General features: G+C 35.4%; 2 protein-coding genes across 5 annotated transcripts; one reads left to right on the top strand and one right to left on the bottom strand.

The window, feature by feature from the left end:
• Positions 1,305-13,179, top strand: LOC109826353 (MAR-binding filament-like protein 1). Of its 4 annotated transcripts, none has more exons than XM_020393387.1 (5): positions 1,305-1,774; positions 7,099-7,215; positions 8,695-8,834; positions 8,949-9,089; positions 11,265-13,179. In XM_020393387.1, the coding sequence occupies exons 1-5, from the start codon at positions 1,534-1,536 to the stop codon at positions 12,975-12,977; spliced, it is 2,352 nt and encodes a 783-aa protein (XP_020248976.1). In that variant the 5' UTR covers positions 1,305-1,533; the 3' UTR covers positions 12,978-13,179. The 4 variants fall into 4 exon arrangements, with proteins under 4 accessions (XP_020248976.1, XP_020248993.1, XP_020248967.1 ...); XM_020393378.1 differs by lacking the exon at positions 1,305-1,774 and adding an exon at positions 4,053-4,522; XM_020393404.1 differs by lacking the exon at positions 7,099-7,215.
• Positions 17,721-23,743, bottom strand: LOC109826378 (probable sulfate transporter 3.4). The gene is made up of 12 exons (XM_020393413.1): positions 23,320-23,743; positions 22,605-22,812; positions 21,891-22,062; positions 21,732-21,797; positions 20,477-20,590; positions 20,255-20,371; positions 19,752-19,878; positions 19,369-19,655; positions 18,762-18,952; positions 18,591-18,676; positions 18,429-18,505; positions 17,721-18,161 (listed from the first exon to the last, which is right to left on the bottom strand). Exons 1-12 carry the CDS (start codon positions 23,696-23,698, stop codon positions 18,018-18,020), a joined length of 1,968 nt encoding a protein of 655 aa, XP_020249002.1. The 5' UTR covers positions 23,699-23,743; the 3' UTR covers positions 17,721-18,017.

Below are 27,404 nucleotides of genomic sequence, written 5' to 3'. Positions count from 1 at the left end.
ATTGAAACTAATAAAAAGGACAATATTGAAAATCTCTGAAAACACTCTAACTACCATCCACTACTTGATAACCCTCCACTCCCCATATTTTTTAATAATAAGATACTTTGTATCATTATTGGCAATAATTTTCTAAAGGACAAATTTTCAAAATAGACTCTATTAGGAATTATTTTTAAAAACAACCCCTTTAAGATTTAATTGCCATTTTCGACCAAGTTTCAACCACCTGGTTGAAACTGGGTCAAAATGGCAATTAAAGTTCGAAAACTTCAGGGGTTTTAAAAATTCGTGAAGTTTAGTGTCTAATCAGCGACACTAAAATCCTGTGAAGTCTGGGTGGTTTTTTTCAGTAAAGTCGCTAATCAGACACTAAACTTCACGGGATTTTAAATCCTGTGAAGTTTTCGAACTTTAATTGCCATTTTCGACCCAGTTTTAGCCAAGTGGTTGAAACTAGGTCAAAAATGGCAATTAACTTTCAAAGGGGTATTTTTTTTAAAATAAATTTCTAATAGGATCTATTTTGAAAAATTGCCCTTTTCTGAAACTCTATTTATATTATTTTTGATTAATATATATTTTATTAAAATTACACATCAGTTTACGGTATAGTGAACATAGCATGTGCACATAGGGCTGGGCGTGGGCCAGGTCAACCCACGGGCTGACCCGACCCAGCCCGCTATGGGTCATGACCCGGTTCGATCGTAGTGGGCTGGTAGTCTAGCTGTTCTTTTAGCCATTTGGGTTTGCTGCTAGCTGCCAACAAATCTAAAAGGCCATAGTTTTTTTGACTTGTGGACCTTTTAGCCCATTGAGAAACATAGCAGCGATCTTTAAGCTCGTTGTTATCTACTTAGAAAGATTAAAAATGTTTAATACAAGTTTAAAAATACTTTAATACAAGTTTAGATTACTAAAAAATAAATTAAAAATAATTTTATAATTGTAAATACAAATTTTATATAATTAAAAAGATAAAAATAAGAAAAAAAAAACTTGGACGAAAAACCCATGAGCCAGTCCACGACCATGAGCCATGGGTCAGGTCAGACTCGGCCCACACCTAGGCGGGTCGTGGGCCGGGATGAGTCCTGTCCCAGACCCGAGATCAGAGAAATATACCCGACCCATTCTGATCCGGCTGGATTTGAATAGACCCGGCCCGGCTTTGAACCCGGAGGGCCGGGTCACGGGCCTGAACCGGCCCCTACCCACGCCCACGGCTCACCCCTATCTGCACAAGAGAACTAGTACTTTTATGAATTAAAATAAATCTCAATCCCTAATGGCAAAACAAATCTCAATCCTCACAGGGATAGACGCTCAGATCACACCATTGGTAACACGAATGTTAAAATACGCTTCAGTGCTGTCGTCGTTTCATAAACAAGCCGATGGCTTTTTCGTCACAGAAAATGCGCATATACCAACAAGCAAGAGATATGATGATGAGAAAAAGAGTGGCGTGAAATAGAGAGGGAATTAAAAGAGGGCGAAAAAAAGTTAAAAAAGCAAGAAATTCGAGAAATGGGTTTCGATTTAGGATCTTCAAGCTTACTCTCATCATCCTCATCTTCATCTCTCTTGCTCTGTTCTCATCGAAACTTAACAAGAAAGAAGAGGAGCTCGGTGCCCATCGTTTCTCTTCGCAATGCAAAAACCCAAGAAGAGAGCAATTCCTCTCAGAGGAGATCTTTTATCTTTATGGGCATCTCGGTTCTTCCATTGTTGCAGCTGAAAGCAACGGCGGCTGAAGATTTAGACACAGGTGAGTTCACTGACTCAGTGGCTTGTTGAATCTCGTAATTTGTGGGTTTAAATTTGTACCTTTTTCGAGTTTAGGGTTTGTTTTTATGGAACAGATCATTAGCAAATTTGGATGTTTTAATGTAGCAACAGAAAGTACATATTTAGTGAAAGAATAGTGAATACTATTGCATTTTTCATGAATTTTCTTGACACGAGCTTAACTTACTGTTATTGTTGCTTACTCTGCACCCTTGAAATGTAGTGTTAATATACTTGTAAAATGCATGTTCAGATCATTGCTAAAGTGATTCATATGGTTCTTCTTCTTCTGCAAAAAAGAAGGCTAAATATCAGAAAAGCCCCCTTAAATTTGGACGATTATCAGATAACATACCATGACTTTCAAAATATAAAAAAACCCCATAAAGTTTTAAGGGTTATCAGAAAACGCCCTTTAACATTAATATTTTTATAAAACCACCCTAAAAGCGTGAACCACAATTTTCACCGGAAAAGAGAGCCCCTTGCGTAGTTTTATCCACCCATGTGGAAAACTGCGGTTAAAGCGGTTAGGGGGTTTTCAGATAAAATCTTAACATTAAAGGTTTTTTTTTTCTGATAACCCCAAAACTTAACGTTTTTTTTGATATTTTAGAATTTAAAGGGGTTATCTGATAATCGTCCAAAGTTTTAGGTGGTGGTGGTGGTGGGGTTTCTTCTAGTATGTAGATACAAAAAATTAGGCTAAATTTCAAGAAAACCCCTGAACAATGGGTGAATTGCACAAAATCCCCCTAACTTGGGAAATTAGAGAAAACCCCCTAAATCATAGAAGGTACAACCGAATCTGCCCCCAAGGGCAGTGAATTGCACAAAATCCCCCTAACTCAGGAAAGTAAAGAAAACCTCCTAAGGGCCCGTTTGGATAGTGGAAATATTGGAAGTAAGAAGTAGGTTACAGAAGTAAATTTCAAAAGTATGAAATAGGAAGTAGCGGAAGTAGCATTTTTTTGTTTGTTTCATATATTTTTAGAAGTAATGGAAGTAGAACTTCTTCCTATTCATTTACTTTTTTTGTTTGGATAATATTTGAAAACATTACTAGAAACTAATTAATACATGTTGGTTCCATTTTATTCTTTTTTGGATTGTCATTGAAATAGAAATAAAATTGTTGTTGGGTTCAAATTGAGCGTTCCTATTGAAACCTCATGACATTGCAAATATACTTAATATTACAGATACTGTTTACTAAACATATTCCTGAAAATTGAATTAGTCATTTGAGGAAAATCTCTTATTAAATTTAACCAAATCGGTGAACATTAAGAAACTGGTCAAAAATAACGATTTTCTTAAACTTGATTTGATCAACGTGATTGTGTATGACACATTGACATGTTGGGTTGATTTGATGTGTCACCTTTATCAAATTCAAAATGGCAATTAACTTTCAAAGGGGTATTTTTTTTAAAATAAATTTCTAATAGGATCTATTTTGAAAAATTGCCCTTTTCTGAAACTCTATTTATATTATTTTTGATTAATATATATTTTATTAAAATTACACATCAGTTTACGGTATAGTGAACATAGCATGTGCACATAGGGCTGGGCGTGGGCCAGGTCAACCCACGGGCTGACCCGACCCAGCCCGCTATGGGTCATGACCCGGTTCGATCGTAGTCCACCCCGACCCATGATATATTTTTGGTTAGTCTAGCTGTTCTTTTAGCCATTTGGGTTTGCTGCTAGCTGCCAACAAATCTAAAAGGCCATAGTTTTTTTGACTTGTGGACCTTTTAGCCCATTGAGAAACATAGCAGCGATCTTTAAGCTCGTTGTTATCTACTTAGAAAGATTAAAAATGTTTAATACAAGTTTAAAAATACTTTAATACAAGTTTAGATTACTAAAAAATAAATTAAAAATAATTTTATAATTGTAAATACAAATTTTATATAATTAAAAAGATAAAAATAAGAAAAAAAAAACTTGGACGAAAAACCCATGAGCCAGTCCACGACCATGAGCCATGGGTCAGGTCAGACTCGGCCCACACCTAGGCGGGTCGTGGGCCGGGATGAGTCCTGTCCCAGACCCGAGATCAGAGAAATATACCCGACCCATTCTGATCCGGCTGGATTTGAATAGACCCGGCCCGGCTTTGAACCCGGAGGGCCGGGTCACGGGCCTGAACCGGCCCCTACCCACGCCCACGGCTCACCCCTATCTGCACAAGAGAACTAGTACTTTTATGAATTAAAATAAATCTCAATCCCTAATGGCAAAACAAATCTCAATCCTCACAGGGATAGACGCTCAGATCACACCATTGGTAACACGAATGTTAAAATACGCTTCAGTGCTGTCGTCGTTTCATAAACAAGCCGATGGCTTTTTCGTCACAGAAAATGCGCATATACCAACAAGCAAGAGATATGATGATGAGAAAAAGAGTGGCGTGAAATAGAGAGGGAATTAAAAGAGGGCGAAAAAAAGTTAAAAAAGCAAGAAATTCGAGAAATGGGTTTCGATTTAGGATCTTCAAGCTTACTCTCATCATCCTCATCTTCATCTCTCTTGCTCTGTTCTCATCGAAACTTAACAAGAAAGAAGAGGAGCTCGGTGCCCATCGTTTCTCTTCGCAATGCAAAAACCCAAGAAGAGAGCAATTCCTCTCAGAGGAGATCTTTTATCTTTATGGGCATCTCGGTTCTTCCATTGTTGCAGCTGAAAGCAACGGCGGCTGAAGATTTAGACACAGGTGAGTTCACTGACTCAGTGGCTTGTTGAATCTCGTAATTTGTGGGTTTAAATTTGTACCTTTTTCGAGTTTAGGGTTTGTTTTTATGGAACAGATCATTAGCAAATTTGGATGTTTTAATGTAGCAACAGAAAGTACATATTTAGTGAAAGAATAGTGAATACTATTGCATTTTTCATGAATTTTCTTGACACGAGCTTAACTTACTGTTATTGTTGCTTACTCTGCACCCTTGAAATGTAGTGTTAATATACTTGTAAAATGCATGTTCAGATCATTGCTAAAGTGATTCATATGGTTCTTCTTCTTCTGCAAAAAAGAAGGCTAAATATCAGAAAAGCCCCCTTAAATTTGGACGATTATCAGATAACATACCATGACTTTCAAAATATAAAAAAACCCCATAAAGTTTTAAGGGTTATCAGAAAACGCCCTTTAACATTAATATTTTTATAAAACCACCCTAAAAGCGTGAACCACAATTTTCACCGGAAAAGAGAGCCCCTTGCGTAGTTTTATCCACCCATGTGGAAAACTGCGGTTAAAGCGGTTAGGGGGTTTTCAGATAAAATCTTAACATTAAAGGTTTTTTTTTTCTGATAACCCCAAAACTTAACGTTTTTTTTGATATTTTAGAATTTAAAGGGGTTATCTGATAATCGTCCAAAGTTTTAGGTGGTGGTGGTGGTGGGGTTTCTTCTAGTATGTAGATACAAAAAATTAGGCTAAATTTCAAGAAAACCCCTGAACAATGGGTGAATTGCACAAAATCCCCCTAACTTGGGAAATTAGAGAAAACCCCCTAAATCATAGAAGGTACAACCGAATCTGCCCCCAAGGGCAGTGAATTGCACAAAATCCCCCTAACTCAGGAAAGTAAAGAAAACCTCCTAAGGGCCCGTTTGGATAGTGGAAATATTGGAAGTAAGAAGTAGGTTACAGAAGTAAATTTCAAAAGTATGAAATAGGAAGTAGCGGAAGTAGCATTTTTTTGTTTGTTTCATATATTTTTAGAAGTAATGGAAGTAGAACTTCTTCCTATTCATTTACTTTTTTTGTTTGGATAATATTTGAAAACATTACTAGAAACTAATTAATACATGTTGGTTCCATTTTATTCTTTTTTGGATTGTCATTGAAATAGAAATAAAATTGTTGTTGGGTTCAAATTGAGCGTTCCTATTGAAACCTCATGACATTGCAAATATACTTAATATTACAGATACTGTTTACTAAACATATTCCTGAAAATTGAATTAGTCATTTGAGGAAAATCTCTTATTAAATTTAACCAAATCGGTGAACATTAAGAAACTGGTCAAAAATAACGATTTTCTTAAACTTGATTTGATCAACGTGATTGTGTATGACACATTGACATGTTGGGTTGATTTGATGTGTCACCTTTATCAAATTCCTTGCATCAAATTATGACTGAGTTTAGCTTGAATTTATTTTAAAATTTTAATTTTTTTTTACTTTTTGTTTAGCTGATTAATTATAGAGGTTGGCCTTGTAATTCAGCAATGGCCTTGTATTTAGGTTTTGTTTGAGGAGGTAATAGATTTAGAATTTGGAGATTTTGGGGGTGATGGTCACAGGAAATTTCAAGCATATTTTAAGATAATGAGGGTTTTTCGTCCCGTGCATAAATTGTCCATCGTGAATTACCTGCACGTATATACCTTCGGTTGTAAAACCCTGTTCATTGTCTGAGTTATAATTTAATATCATTTAAGATCATCTAATTTAGGTGGACCCCACTTTTTATCCACTTCCCCACTACTTCTGAGCTTTCAAGGGCGAAAAAAATGTAGGAAGTAGGAGTGCCACCTAAACGCCACATCTGCATTTATGGAAGTAGCTGAAGTAGTCTTTTTGGAGAAACAAACATAATTTTTTGCTTGAAATAGGAGAAACTTCATCTACTTTAGTTACTTCTTTGCTACTTCCGTGCAAACAAACATGCCCTAAATCATAAAAGGTACAACCGAATCTGCCCCTAAGGGCAGTTGGAACTTCCCGAAAATTCAGGGATTTGTGAAACTCCCCAAAGTTTTTGTTATTTTATTTATTTATTAATTATTTTTTGTGGTGTTTTTTTTTTGTGTGTGTGTGTGTGTGTGGGGGGGGGGGGGGGACTTGACCTGTTTTATGAAATTTCCCCAAAAATTTTAGGAGGTGCTTTATGCCTCATCGGCCATTCATATATAAAAAGGAAGAAGGTAAAGAAGATTTCTATACTCCACACGACAAACTCCAAAACTATTATTGTACATTTACTAACCATCTCCATGTTATGATTACTGAGTCAGTATGCTTTTTAACTTACACTTTTATTGGCTTAATTTAGCATAATAAAAACTTCAAATAGTGATAGGAATTTCTTCTTTCGCACCTAAGCTTTGAGGTACAAAGAGATATATTATCAGTCCACATTATTTGAGTTCTTTCTTTCTCATCCTTGATAAATAGCTGACATATAACAGCTTCCTGTTTTCATCTGTTCCTGTTGCTTGTTCTCTGTTCGTCCTACACGTGCAAAACTGACTTCTTTCTGATTACTTCTCCAACAGCATCTACATTAGTATCCCAAGCAAGTGGACTTGCAACCGTATTTTTATCTCCACGAAATCGTACCAGGGATCTAAAACTTAAAACTTCTGAACTTCCCAGCAATTCAACATCAAAAGGTATTGTTTTGGGCTATACGTCACTGATGAAAGCTTGTAACAATAGAATGAAGGTTTTGTTAGGAGGGTATTCCTTGTACAATGTTGATGAATAGATTCAACACTTATTACTTGATACAAAAACTAATTACTTCTGCAAGTTCTATCCGCTACACAGTTTGTCATATTAATTTCAGAATCTATTCTTTAAATATACTGGAGTGCTCTATTAGATAATATTCATGCATCTGAGTGCCTAACTAAAATACCTATATCCCACCACTTAGAGGGGAAATGAAGAATATGATTGTTATTTATTTTTAGGTTATTAGATGCTTAATGGTTTGAACAAATTAAATCTGTTTGCTGTTATGGTTGTTTGGTTCAGCAAAAACTGTTTAGCACGATACACAGCACATGTCAAGACAAAATCAACCCAAGCAGGACAAGAATCCTCTCACATAACATGAAATCAGAAACAATTCATTGTCATTGATGGATTGGCAAAGGAGGTGTACTCTTACCCATGCGATGTACTAGGCATCTCTTACCTCAACCTCAGCTCCTTAGTTAATAAGCATCACATGCTTTTTCCATTTAGTAGAGGAAGAAGTGTGAAACCTCTGTTATGATAAACTATTTTTTGCACTCAAGGAAAAACCATTATTTCTCATGTTTATCCTGCAAGTATATGTCCTGTTACACTCGTTCCTTTGCGTGCATCATCTGACTGAGTATTCTACTTGTACTTGTGCAATTGGTTCATATCCTCTACTCGTTCTAATCCTATCTCTTGTATTTCTTTCCATTCTGCATTTCAGTATGCTCATAATGTTTTTTGGAACATATTTATGCTCTTGGATGTAAAATTTCTTGCTAGAAACTTATATCGGGCCTCCTGCACACTGTGGACTTTTATTTGAACAATGGGTGATCGACGTCTCAAAGTTGGAAAAAATTGTCTGATTTTAATGTTATTAACTTATAATGCTTCCATTTAGTTTCTAATGGATGCATCATCCTTTTACATGCCTGTCATAAGCCACTTTGTAGGTGTTTCTGTGTTTTACTTTCTTTTCTCCCTCTTCTAATGCCTTCAAATTACCAGTATGCGACCAAATGACATACCGTCAAGAGTATGGTTTCATCTGCAGTGATGTCTATCCACTAATTTCCAATATTCCATGCTAGAAAAAATATATTTCTTTACCAAATTACTTTCTTTCCTCTGTCTCTAATGAGTCGAGAAGCTTATACACATAATTTTAAAAGTGGAGTATAAGCTTGAGATTGTACATTCTTTTAAATGAATCACTTTACTAGTATATCTATAATTTTGCATCACCCAAATGATCATTATCTGTCAAGCTTACTTTTAAGTACCTTGCTTTGTTTCTGAGACCTAAACGCAAAGGTGTCACTTTGAAAAAGGCATTATTACTGTGAGCATCTTTTTCCAGGCCTTGTCATTCTGTTTATCATTTTTTCAAATGATTTCAGACAAGAAAGACATAAGAGAGCGAGAGGAACAAGAACCTGAATTCATAATATCAGAGAAGAAAGATATAGGGAAGCAAGAGATTCAAGGAGCTGAACTAACAAAGCAGGGAACGTCATTCACAGAGGCTATCCAAGCTGAGGTTGTTTAATAATCTTCCTTGATTTTCATTTTGAAATTGACCAAATGATTAAATCATTAAATGTTACTGCTCACTGTCTTTTGAAATGCTAAACTACACATTGTTCACTTACAGCATGTACCTACGCAAGAAGCTCGGGGGAATACATTTGTCTCTCTCTTCAACGTGTTTGGAATAATTGCAGCCGGTGTGCTCGGTGCATTATATGCAACATCTCAGAAGGAAAAGACAGCTATGGAGTCAACTATCGAATCTGTAAACCATCTTGAAACCTGTGATACGTTTCCCCCCTTATCTTGATTTCTGTGGGCATCTGAATATATTGATTACTTATTATAGGTTATACTTAACGTATGGCACAGGCGACTTCCCCCTGCGCATTTGTGGTTATTGTTTTTGGATATGAGAAACTTACATGACTGACCTTCTAGTAAAATTAACTGTCTCAAAAGGTCGATCCCGTTGCATTATCACTTTCTAAAATCTGTTTCTGTACCTGAGCATTGTATTCCAGAAAAAGGTGAGTTTAGCTTGATGTACATTTTTAATCCCAAAAATGGCTAGTTAAACTTTTATATTCCGAAGGCACAGGTTTTAACGGAACATGAATTCAAACTTCACAGCATGTAATTTAACATATTTATTTATTTATTTATTTATCCCCATTTATTCTGTCTTTCTGGGCGAATTCACTTGGTTACCTTTCAACATGGTCCTAAGGCCAATACCAAGGAGAGTATTGAGTTGTAAAGTTTAATTTAGCTTTAATAACATTAGTCCCATTGTTTTAAATATCCCCAACATGGTCCGATATTAGCTGATATATCCTTTTGCAAGGCTTGCTGCAAACCGATATGGTCCAAAGATCCTTTACCGCTTTTTGGCAAGTTGGACGATATATTTCCGACATGGCCGATATATCGGCCGATATATGTTGGCCAATATGTCCTTTTATATGGCTTGTTGCTAAATAATATACTGCTTCGGTAATTTTTGGGCATTATATCATGATTTTCCCAATATATCAAGTAGCATTTCAGCCCAACCAAACATTGCAATGTCGATTTGGACTTTTATTTATTTTAAGAGGTTGATTTGTGATCCTAAACATATATTCTTGATGTTTTTGTTTGCTTAGATTTCATTAAGTATGTTTAGTCCATTTTATGACATTATATTATATATGCACATCATTTGATGTAGCACTTTGATATTTATCATATCCTTGATATTTCTCCGCTATCTGCAACCCGATATGAATTTTGATCGTTCGATATTTCTCCGATATTTGATATTTAAAACCTTGGTTAGTCTACAAGGCAACACCTTAAGCTTTTGAACAAAAGGTCTTCCTGATGAGAATGAAGCAGAAGTCTTACCAATATATAAGGAACAAAAAACTCTTTTTTGACCACTTCGAAAATTTTCAGTGCATATCGATATCCTTTACTGCTTTTGTCAATTTTTGGTGAGATATATTGTGATGTTCCTAACATATAAGGTTATATTTTGGCCTAAAAAAGGCAAATGTTGCAGGCTTTTTATTTGTTTTAAAAGCCTGATTTGGATTTATGGTTCAATTGAGGTCTAAAGCCAAGCAAATATTTGCTCATATACATATATGAAAAGAAGAATTAGGGCTCAATTGAGTGCGTAATCTTTGGCAAAAGTTATGGGGCAAAAACCCACCTTTCTCACATCTCCATTCTTTGGTGTACCAAGTATGAACATCTATGATATACATATGCATATCATTTGATATAGCATTCTAATATTTACTACATGTTCTAGATATCCACAATCGGATTAGGATTTTGGCTGTCCAATATTTCTCAGACATCCGATATTTAAAACCTTCCATACATCATTAGGTAATGAATCCTTAGGAACTCAAACTTAGACTTCCAAATTTTGTCATTTTATTAGTATGTGAGCTTTAATTCTGTTTAGTACGTAGCATGAGGACATGGTTTTAACAAATCACTTAGAGTTGTTGAGTTCTCACGTGATCTAGTTGGTGTGTCGATGAAATTTTCAAAGAGTACATGTTCATGCCTGAGGGTGATTTCATGGGATTAACTGAGTAGCACCATGTTGATTTGACAATACTTCTAGAGTATATTGTGAGGGGAAATCAAGGAAAATAGTTCTGTTTCAACATTTTCTTTTGAGATCATAAGCTGGAAGCACATTTCTGTCATCGAGAAATGCTTGTGTGCAATATCTGTTGTATGGCATTAGAATTCTCTGCTAGTTAATAATGTAAAGGAGATGCAATAAAATTCAAAATGAAACAAGTGGAAAAAATATGTTATTGTTTTGCAATATAGTATGTGTGTGTGTGCGCGTGTGTATCTTTATGCAGAATTATACAATCACTGTTTCCTTGGAAGTTGCATTATTAGGGCTTTCTCTTTGATGTAATTGCAGATAAAGGTGAAGCTATCTGAAAAGGATGCAGCGGCAGCTTTGCTGAAAGAGAATTTAGAGAAAAGATTATTGAAGGAACGGAAGAAACAAGGAAAAAAATTAGAGGAGGAGGCAGCTTCTTTATCTAGTCAAATAAGCTCCGCAAAAGGGATAATAGCAGCCTTAGGTCAGGAAGTACAAACTGGGAAAAATTTGATTCAAGAGCTTGAATCACAAATATGCCAACTGGATAGTGCTATTGTACGAGCTGGAGAAGATAAAAATCAGCTTGAAGCCAAACTTAGAGAAAAGACTGATACAAATGATGTCCTACAAGATAAAATCAGCCTTCTTACGTTAGAGGTAAATGACAAGGAGAAGAACATTGAACACCTCAAATCCTTGCTTGCTGAAAAAGACTCAGAATTGAAGAACTTGGGCTCCATCATCGATCAAACTAGAACAGACCTTTCAGAAGCAAACTCCAGCATGGAATTGTTGAAACAGGATCTTATGGGAACTAGAGAAGAGCTTCATTCAAAGGAAGCTTCAATTGATTGCCTAAATGCAGAAATTGAATTGCTGAATGTAGAAAAGGATGATGCAATTAAAAAGTTTCGTAACCTTTCAAAAGAATATGATGCGTTGAAGTCCTCTAGTGAACAAAGAAGAACCCTTGATTGTGAACTCTTGTCCAAGAAAGATGATGAACTTCATAATTTAGAAGAAAAGCTTGGTCTTGCATTGAGTAAAGTTAGCAATAACGAGAAAACTATTTCTGTGTTAACAAGGGAAAGGGATGATCTGAAAGTATTGGTGGAAAGAGAAGCAGACAGCATTAAGAAATTGAGACATGAGCTTCAGACTACCAAAGAAGCATTGGAAGCATCGAAATTTGACGCTTCAAATCTGGGAAAAGAATTAAAGGATGCCAAAAAGTCGTATGAGGAATTGATGTCTGAAGGCTTAAGGCTTCAGGATGAGCTGCAGAAAGCAAACAAAGTATTAAATAGTAACCTGGAAGAGGCTAAATCTACTTCAAAAGAACTTTCAAACGAGCTTTTCTCAATCAAGGATGTCCTTAAGAAAACAGAAGAAGAACTTGGTGCTGCAAACACTGAGCTGAAAGCTGTGATGAAAGACAGAGATGGATTAAAAAGGGAATTGGTGGAGATCTACTCAAAATTGGAAACGGTAACAGAAGAACTGAAAGAAGAAAGGACAGTAGTTGGCACTTTGAACAGAGAATTGGAGGTGTTGGGAAAACAAATGTTAAAAGATTCAGAAGCACGGAGAGCTCTTGAAACAGATTTGGATGAGGCTACCAAATCACTAGATGAGATGAACAAGAGCGCGTTATTGCTCTCAGAGGAACTTGAAAAAGCTAATTCCAGAAATGCCAGTCTTGAAGCAGAGGAAGAGATGCTTTTACAATCTGTTATTGAGCAAAAGAATATTGCAAAAGAAGCACAGGAAAACATTGAGGATGCCCAAAATCTCATAGCGAGGCTTGGAAATGAGAGAGAGAATTTGGAGAAGAGAACTAAAAAGCTAGAAGAGGAATTGGTTTCAGCAAAGGGAGAAATATTGCGATTGAGGAGACAGATTAACATGAGCAAGGAATCTGTAGATGAGAAGCATCCAAAACCCAATGATGTTGCAGCTGGCACTCCTTTTACTGTGAAAAAGACGGTAACTAGGAGAAGAAGGAGAAGCTCATCTCCTGAAACTTAATGATAGCAGTCAAAGATCACAAAATGAGAATCCATTATTGTTGCGTACAGTTCTTCCTGAGCTAAATAGCCATTTTTATTGTATCAGAAAATGTGAATGTGTTCTTGTTGCCTACGGTTGTTTTCGAATTAGTTCACCATTCTTGTGGCATGAACCTGCACAGTACAAGGATGCAAAAATTTCAGATTTACTTTTTGCATTATATGGATGTGAATCGAGTTATATAGATATACTTTATGCCCATTTTGTGCTTTTGTTTTCTATTTTGCAGCGTCGATTTTAGTTAGGGCAGCAAACATTATGGGCCAAGGTGATTGACATAATTAGCAGTGCTTTGTTAAAGCTTTAATGGTAAAAGGACATGTCATTACTAGATCAGTTTCCTGCTTAAAAAGTTGAAATGTCTGTCAAATTAAGTAATTCTTGGCTTTTGGCTTTTCTTTTTAAGTTGTGAGTTCCTATTGAGTTGATGACATATTGCATGCTTACTTCTTAACTTTGCAGGTTCTTACTTCGCTTCTATTAAATGCCAAATGCATGTTTCTATGCTTCGTATATGTTCTGGGAATATTTTTCTATCTGTTGTACACTGTAATAAGACTGGAAATGGGTAATTCATGGCCTGGGTGATGTGAAGACAAAAGGTGAGTATCCGAGAACAAGTTTTTTTTAATGTAAACTTACTGTGGTGCTTTTACCATCAAGGCGATATATCTAATGCTACAACCATGTCCTTTTAATTCATGATATTTTTTCGCTATGCATTTTATGCATCTAGTTTACTTTGTGACTGATACTGAGCATTTGCTTTTATCTTCCTACAAATAAGAATGTTTCGTTTTTACCAGTCAGGTTGAAAACAAGCGCACTTAACTCAATATTAGCTTTGTGGTAAGATCTATAATCTTGGAGTACACAAGCATCAAATGAAACAACCAAGAGATACAAATTTCCTACACATAAGGGTTAAGACTCGGTCATTAGTCTACTGACGTCCTTTTCTATATTGTGTTTTATTAGTTCAAATTTGGCACTGTTCTTTTTTTGGCAATCTAACCTGTCTGGTAGAATAAAATTCAAAGTTTCAAACAAAGAGAGCAAGGACTGGTAAAATGCTACTATGCAAAGGTGGGATTCTACATCCTGAAGCTATTTTAAAAACTTGGACAGAACATTAAGGATTAACAAATTGGTAGAACCTCTCGCTTCATATCTCTACAAACTTGTAATCGTATATGATTTTACAAGGTCTGCCAAGTAGCCAATTTTCCGATCTTAATACGTTATAGGACTAAATTAACCTAAGTTGTATGGAAACATGTATGAGACATGTCAAATTTGTAAAAGGGGACATGACTATGTAAATATTTATATACATATACAAATATTACATATTCAAATTAATAATTTACATGAGATCAATATTGTTTCTTGTTCATATGTTATGAGAATTAAAAGTCCTACAATAATTTTACATTTCTTATATATGTGGATTATAATTTGGAAAAGCATCAATTTTTAACTAGTTACCCAAATGAACCTTTAAAATAAAATTTGGAAAGCCATCAATATATGCAAGGAGTGTCCGAGGAGTTTGGGTATGATACGTGTACATGTACGTGTCAGGTACCAGTACGACTTCAGTGAGGAGTGTCCTGATGCTATTTTAATAACTTGGACAAAACATCAAGGATTAAATTGATAGAATCTCTCGCTTCATATCTCTACAAACTTGTCATCATAGAAGATTTTACAAGGTCTGCCAAATAGCCGTTTTACAGATTTTAATACGTTATAGGACTGAATAAGCCGAGGTTGCATGGAAATGGGGACGGTGCATGACAAATTTGTAAAAGATAGGGTACGAGGACACGACTATGTGAATTTTTATATACACGTATATAATGAAATTAATAATTTACATGTGATCAATATTGTTTTTCGTTCACATGTTATGAGAATCAAAATTCCTATAATATTTTTATATTTCTTTTATTGTGTGGATTATAATTTGAAAAACCATTAATATATGCAGGAGTGTCCGAGGAGTTTGGGTACGATATGGGCACATGTACGTTTCAGGTACTAGTACAATTTCAGTTAGGAGTACACAAGTAACATGGGAATCAGCAGTAGCAAACTTAGCTTCTTCAGAAAAGACTGGAGAAATTTTGAGTTCAAATCGAATCTTTAGATCAATCTATATGACTGATTGCAGATGCACAAACTTGTACTTTTTATCTTAGGTTTGCAAGATGAAATGAGATTTTCAAACTTGTATGTTTTTTCCTTCTCTTTTTAATTTTTTGAATAAAGGAGTAACCGTTTGCAATGGTAATGCTGCTACATTATCACCTGAAGGTTATTAATTCAATCTAGGGCGACAACCTCTCAGTGAGAGGATAAGGCTGTCTACAGTAACTAATAATACTTACCTGCAGTATTTGCGGCTTTCTGTTCACAATATAAATCTCGTAATTGAAGAGTAAATGGTGCTGTTTATGTCATTTTCTGGACCACAGGATGTCTTAAGGTCTAGATGAAGTTAATATTACACATTTATAACTTACTGGAAGGATAATGAGCTGAAAATTAAAAATATTTTTATTATGCTTCTTGTGATTGTCAATATTGACTTTGTTTTTGTTCTCTATACAAATATTCACACTGCTTTTGGGATCGTACCTCATCATTCATCATTGCTAGCTTTTAGTTCTTTGCCTTTTTTATCTTTAATAACTCAAGCTTGAGTTTTTCGAACAATGAAAATCTTGACGCATAATGGCTTCTTGATATGCAAGTGTGAGAGGCTGAAACAAAACAAGCCTATCAAAACCTCGTATTGTTGGAAGAACATACTCTAGTTAAGATCAAATCCTTAGATATTTCAGTTTGTTTCGACAGTTCTAGTTTAGTTAGGATTACAAACCTTAGCTCTATCTCAAATTGTGTTCCTTGGGCGTATATATATACATCAATATTTATATTAGATTAGTAGATTAATGGGATCAGAAAACTCTATGAAGTTTTTGTATGTGAAGTGCTTGATGAGTCATGAAACTAAACCCTAAACCTCCTCCTCGTTGTTGCTCTTTAGTTAGGGAGACAAGTCAGGAATCAAGGGCACTATATTAAAGGAACCTCTTCATGTTAGCATGTTATTTGTTTGAATGCCGAAAAAATGTTAGTGTAAAGCATCTTCTGAAAATAAAAAAATATTTCTATAATGCACCTGCACTGCGAGGAATCATACAAGGGACCTTAACATCGTGCAAGATTTCTGTAGAAGTCTGTCTTCTCATACAAGCGTACATGTGGCTTACTGTTGAATATACTGGAGGTATCTGGGTTTTTAGGAGAGCTTGAAATTTTTTGCCTCCGACAAACAAGCTACATGGAATAATATCAAAATTATCACTCCACATGTCAGGTATCACTGGAGGTATGGTCCTTTTGAATTTTTATTCCAACTATCTTTTTTGAAACTATGCACATGCATTTTTCATTCAATCACAATTTTGCACTGCAATAATGGCCACAGAGTCGAAGAGGAATCGGTAAAATTTCAGAAAGCAAATGATGTGGTTATATGAAATAGGAACCTGAAGATATACAGGAATCTGCCACTTGTTATTCTACTTTTTGAGGGTTCTTCTTGGAGGAATCAGAATAAGCAGCCAAGGGATAGCTTCATTTTAAGGCAGAGTTCTGATTTCTCAGCTTTGTCTTTCTTCCAGAATGTGAAACCTGATTTAAAAAACTGTTATCTAATTGTTCATCCTCCCAGCTCCCACTAAGTGGAATCAATCATGACGAGTTCAACTTAGATTCAGTGATCAAGATCTTTTAATTTATTTCAGATCCATTCTGGTATCTGGCATTGCCCCTTTTTTCACGGTATCTCAACTCTCAAGCGGTCTTTTACTGTCATCTGAGTCTATACTGGTATTCACAATGTCAGCAATTTATATTCTTCAAATGGCCATGTAAGCTTATCAAAGTAGCTCCTTTCGAATGACATTCCTGTGAGGTTGATGCATATATATTCCACCCTTAAGGCGCATATTAGAGCCGTGGTCATGGATGCTCACTTGAGAACATAAATTCTGCTATCAACAGCTGTGAGGCTGGGCTTCTCCATCAATTTAGCAACCAAAATAAGTGGATCTTCTCATATATGAAGGCTGAATGATATCAAATCTTTTTTTTTGTGCTTTTAAAAGTTATATATGTGTATGTATGTTTGTATGTAAGCATTTGCTTATTTATTATATGTGTATGTATTTGTATTTCTTGTATTCTCGTGTAATATTGGCACTTTGGTATATCATAGCAGCCTCTTCATCAAAACAAAGAAATTTCATTTATGTTTTTTCTATTTGACATTTGTAGTTTACAACTGGTCAAACTTTTGCTTGAGGCACTTCAGTGTATATTCGGAGTCTCAATTAAGTATACATGAACGGTACATGCAGGTACTAGCCAGGTGATAATCTGGCGAAGACTGGCACATTGTTGTTTGTATCTACATTTTCATTCACCTCAATACTTTGAGGAAATAAAGGAAAAAAGAAGTAAAGAACTACTATATAGCCAAACTCTATTTATGTGCCTTTTGTCATAGTTTTTCATCTTCTTTCTTGACCTTTTTTTTCAGAAATAAGTTCTATGTTTCTTTTCTGGGAATATTTATTTGAATTCATTGACCTATAGTTACAGGTCCAGAGAGGAAATGAACAAGACTTAAGATTGATAGCTGTCCAGTGCATTGATAAACAGGAGCATTGAAAGGGTAAAAATCTAACCAATGTCAACTACTTCTTCCGAGAACATCCATTTAAAGTTCTACCTATACTTTCTTCAAAATCTCTTCTTAGAAGAGCTCGACATTCAATAATATATAGCACGCACAAGTTTGTTATTGCTTGGAATAGATACAAAGCATCCATTTCTCAAGTGACAGTTACTATTACTATACTTGATTTCTTAATAGCTATATGCTGATTTCCTTTCCTTGGGTTAGTACTGCTTCACTTTTGATTAACCCTGGCTCTTGAACCCCGAAGACATTGCTAAAACTGCTTCTTCAACGCTCATATAAATGCAGTCTGATCTGAATAGATCCCAGGCTTCTGATCTGTAGAGCTTCTCTGTGACATCTCCAACAGGGTTCGCTAGTACAAGCTTCAAAATTTATGAGAGGGAAATTAGATTTACAATTCTGTTTATTTATTGCTTTTTGTCATATTATACCCATCAAATCTGTTAATTCTGTATTTGACCCTCGAATCTTCATGTATCTAAATTAGACCCCCAAATCTTCACATTTGCTAAAAATGAGGGCTGTGTGGCATATTATTTAAAACAACTAATGAATTTGGGGGTCTAATTTAGAAATATGAATATGACAAAAACCCTGGAAAGTTTAGGCATGAGAGCAAATTTTCTTACTTGAAGTGATTTCTTATCGAGCACCTTCTTCAATTCCATGAGTGCTTCCATGCCGCTGGTATCTATTGCAGTAACCGCTGATAGAATTTTACACCAACTATTAGTATAATATATATTTTTTAACGAATACTTCACATATGAATTTCACTGGTATTCACTTACCAGACATGTCTAAAACAACACATTTTAGGTTGTTTTCGTTTGTTTTCGCTGTCCTCTCTTCCTCTTCTCTGACCCACCTCAAAATCCTGCAGATTATACGAAAACTCTATATGAACAAGAAACTGCATAGTTTCAATTGTATCTATGTTCTATATGTTATGGGTGTCTAACCTCTCTTGCAGGTACATAGAATTAGTGAAGTAGATGGGAGATTCTACTCCGATAATGAGAAACGAAGGGATTCTAGAAGCTTCTCTATATTGCCCGATACTTCTATAGCTCTGTGTCCCTGGAACATTGCCCATGATTACAGTGTTTGGCCTTGTCACATGTATGAGGATTTTAAACAAAGATATCCCAACCTGCGAACACCATTTGCATTCTTAGCTGGATTCACATACACTGGTAAATTATTTCACGAAACCCGCTGAAGTTTAAGGGTTAGCTCTATAAATCATAAAAAGCCTTCTGAATTACTTAGTGATGATACATGACAACTTTTGGACAGATTTACTCCTTTATGTTAAATGCAACTTCAATACCTTCCTTTCTAGTAGGTTGAAAAACAAATAAAACCCTGTTTATGAGAATTTCCAATTGTCCGGGGGTTTTTGTATAATTTTGAAAGTTAAGCAAGGCTTTCTATGAATTTACAAAATTCAGGGGTTTTGTGCAAAACTGTCCAAAGTTCAGGAGTTTTTCATGAAATTAACATTAAGCTATTCCTGAATTCACTTCTAACGCGTGAATGTCCAGATTACTGGATATTTGCACTTACTGCAATTGCTAGACCCATTTGCACAGAGATGAAGAGAACACCGAAGAAAGCACTGATACAAGCCAAGAAATCGAGCTTGTCCACCTTCCACAACCGAAGTGCAGCATGGAAATCAATCAAACCGATAACTGCTGTGATGATGATCGCAGATAAAATCACATTCGGTGTATAATGGAATAGTGGCATCAGAAACAGCATAGTAAACAGCACAGCTGAGGCCATTATTATGTTTGAGACTGCTGTTCTGCATCCTGCATTGTAGTTCACCGCTGACCTCGAAAATGATCCTGTAATTATTTTTCAAAGGAGGGGAAAAAGAATTAGGATTATGTGATTATTGAAAATAAACATTATGGATGGAACTTGTTAGTTTGATTATGAACCTGTGGTGACATAACACGATGTGCATGAGCCTGCCATGTTCATTAGGCCAATGGCCATCATTTCTTTGTTACCATCAACTTGGTAGTTTTTCAAAGAAGCAAAGGTTCTTCCAACAGCTATTCCTTCCTGTAAGTTTGTGTACTTGTTATTAACCGTTCATATCATTTTATTTTTTTTATTTTTTATTTGTGGCTCTGAATTATAATAAAGGTTAATTGCACATAGATCTTTGTAGTATTGCTGTTTTGATTTTGTACCGATAGTTTCATTTTGGCAACTAGACGCCCTGGATTAAACTGTTCGACTCTTGTGTGAAATTTTGGTAGATATTGCCCTGGGGTGAAATTTGTGAGTCTATCTGACGGTAAAAGAGTCTGAAGAAATTTTACCTTGAGGCTTTATCTGCCAAAGTGAAACTCCAAAGATAGTATGTTCAAAACAACGGTACTAAAGGGGGTCTATTTGCAAGTAACCTAACAACAATAGTAATAATAATACTTACAGTGAGAGATAGTATGCCAGTGACAATTCCAGTTTTAACAGCAAGAGGTAAGTAGGAGGCTTGGAAATATAGCATGTTGAGTGAAGGAGGGTTCACTCCCTTCTCCAAATGCCCAATCTATAGATAACCAAAAGAACCATAGAAATGAATAAATTTCACAAAGGATTTTGAGCTTTATTTACATGAAAATATGTATATGAATTGTTTGAAGCAAGTACTTACAATCTGGATGCCATGATTATGAGCTTTGAAAGCAAACGAGACTACTGTGGAGAGTATCACTGAGGCTAGGGGTGCTGCTGCTGATACCCAAAAAAGCTTGGGTCTCCTCATGCTCTGCGTGCAAAAGATTTTAGTTAATAATATTTCATACTCAAAGAAATGAAAAGGAAATGGAGATAAAAAGGCATATTGTGCGTGCCTCAATGTACTTGAGTTTATTTATCGTGAAAATGCATAATGTGTTTCACGTCCATTGCATTATAGTGGCTTTCCCTCAAAAACAGGGAACCAAACAGCCCCTAAGTCTTTGATTTGACAATTCATGTGGGATAATTGATGATGTGACATCTTATTAAAACATAATTTTATCTATTAATTACTTCTAAATTAACTTATTCAATTGGTTTAGTATATTATTATAATATAAATATTATTTTACTTTATATTAAATATAATATATTATACTATAATTACAAATTACTATATTAATTATTATTGTATTATATTATATTATATTAGCATGCTATACTATATATAATAATTAATGTAATGTAATATCAATATATTTAATATAATATTTTAATAATATAATATTTAATATAATATATTATTTTATTTATACAAAAATATAATATGTTATACAATAATTACTAATTAACATTATATTAGTATGCTACATTATATAATAATTGATATAATATATGAATAATATATATAATATAATACTTTAATAATATATTATTTAATTTAATATATTATAATATAGTATCATAGGATATAATGTACTTTATAAAATATTATAATACTTTATTTTATTCAATATAATATTTTTTAGGTAAATTTTTACTATTGGGACAAAATTTTTGTATATAAGTGGGGTAATTTTATCCCAAGTGGTGTAATTGTCTCACTAGTGTTCCAAAAAATCAATAACACAAAAAGATATTATCCTTGTTCTATTGTCCCAATAAATAACACTTTGAAATAAAATCCCTAAAATTATCTCATTATCCCCCAAAATGTCCTAACCAATAACCCCTAAGCATATTCATATTCTCTTCAAACACGTATTGGGCATCACAGTCCTTGGGTCCACAGCCCATTTAGCTCCCTTTTAGGTCCCTTTCAAAATTTCATCCCATTTAACAAATTCTATAACCAAGTGTCAAGATAATCATCACTTTTTTCAAAAGCCACATCAAATCCTGTACCCACTTTCTTTTTCCCAAATTACTGAAGGAATAAGAAGTCTTACAATATGCCTTGTCATCAGCAAGAAGGCTAGAAATGAGAAGCCCATCACCAAAGTTTGCCAAGCCCACTACAGAAAGGTAAACAGGAAAATTAATCACGAATTTAAAATTTTATAAAATGATTTGGCTCTCTCTCTCTCTCTATGTGCGCATTAGCCTACCTCAGTTCTGTGCTTGAAAACTGCACTCATCACAGGAACAAATCCCATTTGATTAGTGAAATGAACGATACCGAGCAATCCCTTGAGCTGCTGCAACGAAACAATGACAGCTGCACCCCCCATGAACCCAATTAGTGTGGGCTTTGACAAAAAGTCCACAACAAATCCCAGCCTGTTAACAGAAGAATCATTGATGAAAAAGTGTGTTGAAAAAGGTTAATTTATTCTCCGCCTAAATTGCCTTTTGAAGAAAAATTTCGCCAACCTAAATATTCTCATAACACCAAGAAAGCAGATTCTAAGTAGGGTAAATTGACCAGGGGGAAAAAAATTTCTCCGACCTAAATATTCTCATAACACAAGAGTATCACGGTGATGTTTTGTATAAAAACCACTATAAGCCATTTTATTAGATAAAACTACCAAAAAGTTTAAACATGCACACAATATCATATGCAAATTAGAAAATCACTTTTATGGCATTGTTAAAAAAATCTAAATGACCCCCAATAATCAGGAAGTTATATAAAGTAAATAAGAGCAAAAATGTCCAGAATATGTCACGTGCATATTGCACATGGTAGCTCTATAAAAATAGTTTTATGTAAGTTTGTACGCGACCCACAATAACTAGTTACAATTTTGTAAGTTTACTCTAAAAATGATGTATTGTTATGTGAATACTATATTCATGTTTTTTGTCTATGTTTTTACCTTAGGAAGCCCAGTGAAGCTTGGAAAACACCAGCAAATAATGTGGCCGTAAAAGCTAGCTGAAGGTAAAGTATCGGCTCTTTTTCAGGGGAAATGGCTTCTCGCAACATCGAGCCCATTACAAGAGATGCAATTGAGACTGGCCCCACCGCAAGGTCCCTTGAGCTTCCAAGCACAGAGTAGATCAATGGTGGCACAAAGCTTGAATCTGCTCAATCAAATTCCATACAAACAAGAGAATATCAGTATGCTGATAAAGTAAGTATTTATGAAAAGCAAAGATCATATCGCATGAAGGTCTTACATGACAAACCGCTCATATCAAAGGTCATGATTTGTATTTTGAAATGATTGAACTTGAAAATGAGACCTGCTTAGGACCTATTGACTAGAGTAAGTATTCGGTGGTTCTGACCGATCCACTGTATCAATGGTGTCGTGAGGTAGTCTGATCTATTCATGGATTACGACTTAAGTCTCGAAGTTTACCTATTCAATATCTTTTTGATGCATCATTAGTGCAACGGATTAGGTCCACTCAATAGTTTCTCATTGATCAACAAGTTATTCGAACCGCATGAAAATTTTACGCACATACATTTAAAATATCGTATATCAAAATAATGTGGATCCTCAGTATAGTATAGATGGTTTTAATTGCGAAAAAGAAATTTCCTAGACAGTCAGCTGGCAATTATAAAAACATTATGCTTACATAAACCAATAACAGGAGGCAGATTTGCAAGCTTTGCATAACTAATCCCCTGTGGAATAGCCAAGCTAGCAATAGTGAGGCCAGAGACAGCATCAGACTTGAGTAGCTTCAAAGTATACTCAGACCCCCACTGAAATATTGGAAAAAAGTATTGAAGAGCCAACACAAGTTTCCTAAAGGGAGTTTGGCCCTTGAACTGATGAAGAGGATCATCAGAGAAAAATATTTCACCAAGCCTTTGCTTAAGAGATTGGAGAGTAGTCTTCTCTTGTGGCAAAGAGACTTTGTGGATTTCTAAAGGAGCTGGTGCGTTAGAAAGAGAGGATTCGAGGTCTAATGCATAAGGGAAGCTCTCTACTCTATTAGAGCCAACACCCATTGAAATATTGAGAGAGAGAGAGAGAGAGAGAGAGAGAGAGAGAGACTTAGGAGGAGGATTTTGAGGAAAGGGAGGGGGGAGAGGTGAGGTATTTATAGAGAGAGGGTAGGGGCTTGTTTGTAAGTGTGTTTTTAGTCTTCGGTGCCTTTTTGGTGGTGGAGTATTAAGAGGTTAATATCAAGTTAAATGGTTAATACTTTTTATTAGGGTAAAGGTTTGAAGTGTTGATTGTTTGAATAGAATCTAGAAAGGTAACGGAGGAGGAAAGTTCGGCCCCATCCTCGAATGTTTGGGAATAAGGTGGGACTCAATTCATCCTTTGTCTATTTTGAGTGAAACGGTGAGTAACTACTACTCATGTTACATTAATAAGAATTTAAAGAAATGACAAAAAAATTTATATAAGAAAGAATTACCACACATAGAAGTAGCAACAACTACAAAAAATTTATATAAGAGAATTACCACACATAGAAGTAGCAACAACTTCAATGGGACCATACAGATGAAATAAAGGCAAGAGCACAAAGTGAAAAAATATAATCCGAAGGGAGTTTTTTTTTCTTAAAAAGACATTTTTTGCTAAATAATTAGAAAAACCAACCGTTGTACCGATTATTTAGCAAAACCAACCTCTTTTTGACCAACAGGTTAAAAAGAGGTTGGTTTTGAAAAATTGCCTCTTCCAAACATACGAGAGTACTAGTCCCGAATGTTTAGTGACCAATAATTGGCCACTAAACCGAAGCCAGAAAACCCACGGGACTAGTAGTCCCGTGGGTTTGTCGAGTGGTGCACAAAATGTACGAGACTAGTAGCCCTATACGTTAAGTAGAAACATTATTTCTATGTGCCTAGCAAACCCACGGGACTATTAGTCCTGTGGGTTTGTTGGATGATGCACAAAACGTACGGGACTAGTAGTCCCGTACGTTAAGCAAAAAAAAAAAAAAAATTTCTACGTGCCCAGCAAATCCATGGGACTAGTCCTGTAGATTTGCTGGGCAGACTCAAAACCTCTAGTCTCATGGATTTGCTGGGCAGATTCAAAACCTGCACAAAACATGCGCATGCCTCTTTTGCTGATTAAACATTGTTTTTTGACCAAAATTTGTACAAAAATATAGCATCCACTTCGTATACATTGATATACAGTATAATATTTATAAAAGTTATAAACTTTAAGAAATAAACACTGGATAAGAACACATTTACTCAATTCACAACGTCACAACACAATAGATACGTCATATACATATCAATACGACAAAATACTCTAAACAAATCTAAATGTATCAAGTTTATCAATACAACAAAATACTCTAAACAATATATCAAGTCTATCCAATGTATCAAGTCATATACATATCAATACGACAAAATACACTAAACAATATGTAGTCGAAGTAGAAAAGCTAACAATCTAAAAGTCCGCCCCTCCCCCATTGTCTCCCTTTTCGTACCTGCTCAGATCATCGGTGGTCTCCTCGACTTGAGCTTGTATGTGCTCGCTCTCTGGTTGTGTGTGGGGCTGTGATGAACCAGCCTGTTGTGACATATCAGCTTCATTTTCGTGTGTGCAAGATCTATCACGTCTTCATCGGCATGCATACACCCTCTCCTCATGCACCATCTACTCGCAACCTTCATGCTAATCCTCATGAGTTTGATGAAGAGCTCTATGAACCCTCGCCACTATCTGATACAATACTGATACATGTACTAAATCTCCTGTGACGGTAGATATATATATAAAAAAAAGCTAACAAGAGATTGAAAAAAGTATTCTAATTTGCGCAATTTACTTACCCATTCTCTCTCATCTACACCTCTTTGTATATATCTTGCTTGTTGAGACTGTATCTCGATTTCGTCGACTAGAGACGTGATTTGAATGATTATTCACCATCTGATAATCTCCTAATACCATATAATATAATCGACTTCCTCCATCAGAGGATAAAGCTGCTCGACAATGCTCCCATGCCGATCATTCTATTTAGCAATGTACGGATGATGCACAATCCGCTAGTCAATCTGATGCCCACCCTTAAACGCCTTTCTCTCTATTTTTTCGACAAATTGTGGAGCGTGCTGTACAAAACCAAACTGTCTAAGCACACGATCCGACACGTGCGTCTCCATAATTTCAAAACAAATGAGAGGAACTCTGGCTCTCTATATACTGTGTCCCTCCATGCAAATCAGTGGTCGACGAGGTATGTAAAGTGCATATGGCTACCACTCAAACTACAAAATATTCCATATATTAATAACTCTTTGAAATATATCGGTAGCTTTAAATAACTTAAATTCAAATTTGATACCCGATAAATTTTCATCCGGTCGAGCTCTCCTCTGTAAAAATCTGACTGTCTTGCCGAGGCCTCAACGTATGCTTTAGTGACGTTCCATCTGCATGTATGATATAAGGTAGGTTCTAGTTCTAAAATTAAAATTAAAATTTAAAATTTAATTAATTAGATTTTGAATTTATTACTTGCAGCCTAGTAGAATATGTTCATCTACTTTTCGCGTCTCACATAATCTTGGTCTCAAAACCAATCTCTCCCATGCCCAAACTTGTAACAATGTAAAAAATCCATTGAGCTCTTTATTTTGCATAAAAGCAACCTTCGATATTTCTCTATATAGGTATGCTAAAACAGCACTACCCCATGATAATTTCCCACACCTATCAAAGTCCTGGAGAAGCGATAACCACCTATCACATGACAAATGCATTTAGTCATATTTTATAATAATAAGAAGCAAAAATCTAGCAAAAACATGATCATGATGGTTCATTATAACAATAACAAGTTGTCTTACCTCAAATGTACTTTATGTTTACTTGAATCGGGAAAAAGAAGTGTCCTGATCATGTGCAAAATATATACACGAGTATGCTACTGGATCATGACTTGGGATGCATCTTCTGGCAAGGGGTTTGCGAAATTTTCTTTTAGCCACTTCAATCTAATATATCCCCCAGGCAAGAACTCCAGAGATAGTCCTAACAAATCATCACAGACTCAGTGTCAAACATGCCTAACAGTCTTCGTAACACAAGGATCATAAATGTGGAGACCAAGGATAACTGCTACATCCTAGAGAGTAATAGTCGCCTCGCCGACACATAGATGGGAAGTGTTAGTCGCTGGCCTCCATCTATCCATCAATGCATTAAGTAGTGCCCAATTGAGCTTCATCCACCATAATTTTGAGCATGTGAGAAAACCTGCTTGGGCTACTAGAGCAATGATACGCGGATCTTCAAGTGGCCAACGCATATGTCCAAGGCTATTATCAATCATAACTAGCTCCGGTCCCCTCCGCACAACAATGAAAAAAATATTAGAATATAACAAGGAGTAACTAATATGTGACTATAAACTTATGATTTTAAATTTATAAATCATTACTAATGTAAATGATATACTCTCTGAACAGTGGCGTAACTGATCATAGAGGACGTCATCACTAACTGGCCCACGAAGCATAGTGTATATACCTGCACATATAATTATTAACCTATTAGTTTCTGTCGAATCAATAAGACTATACTAATGAAAAATAGAGATAGAAATAGAAAATATATTACCAATTAATTGCTATCTACTTGTTCTTGATGGATAACGAGACCTATTATGACCTAATTGATTATATTATCCACATCTAATTAGCGACGCTACTCCTTCCCGGC

Source organism: Asparagus officinalis, chromosome 1, assembly GCF_001876935.1.
Source record: "Asparagus officinalis chromosome 1, Aspof.V1, whole genome shotgun sequence".
NCBI classification, from domain to species: Eukaryota; Viridiplantae; Streptophyta; class Magnoliopsida; order Asparagales; family Asparagaceae; genus Asparagus; species Asparagus officinalis.
The sequence above is the reverse complement of the archived record's forward strand: the minus strand, read 5'-3'. Positions and strand labels throughout refer to the sequence as shown.

Coding starts and splice junctions, on each gene's coding strand:
- LOC109826378 (XM_020393413.1), bottom strand. CDS start 23,698: ATGGGTGTTGGCTCTAATAGAGTAGAGAGCTTCCCTTATGCATTAGAC. Junction 18,677..18,761: donor TCTATGTACCTGCAAGAGAG/GTTAGACACCCA, acceptor TATAATCTGCAG/GATTTTGAGGTGGGTCAGAG. Junction 18,506..18,590: donor TGTTGTTTTAGACATGTCTG/GTAAGTGAATAC, acceptor AAATTCTATCAG/CGGTTACTGCAATAGATACC.
- LOC109826353 (XM_020393387.1), top strand. CDS start 1,534: ATGGGTTTCGATTTAGGATCTTCAAGCTTACTCTCATCATCCTCATCT. Junction 1,775..7,098: donor GGCTGAAGATTTAGACACAG/GTGAGTTCACTG, acceptor CTTCTCCAACAG/CATCTACATTAGTATCCCAA. Junction 8,835..8,948: donor CAGAGGCTATCCAAGCTGAG/GTTGTTTAATAA, acceptor GTTCACTTACAG/CATGTACCTACGCAAGAAGC.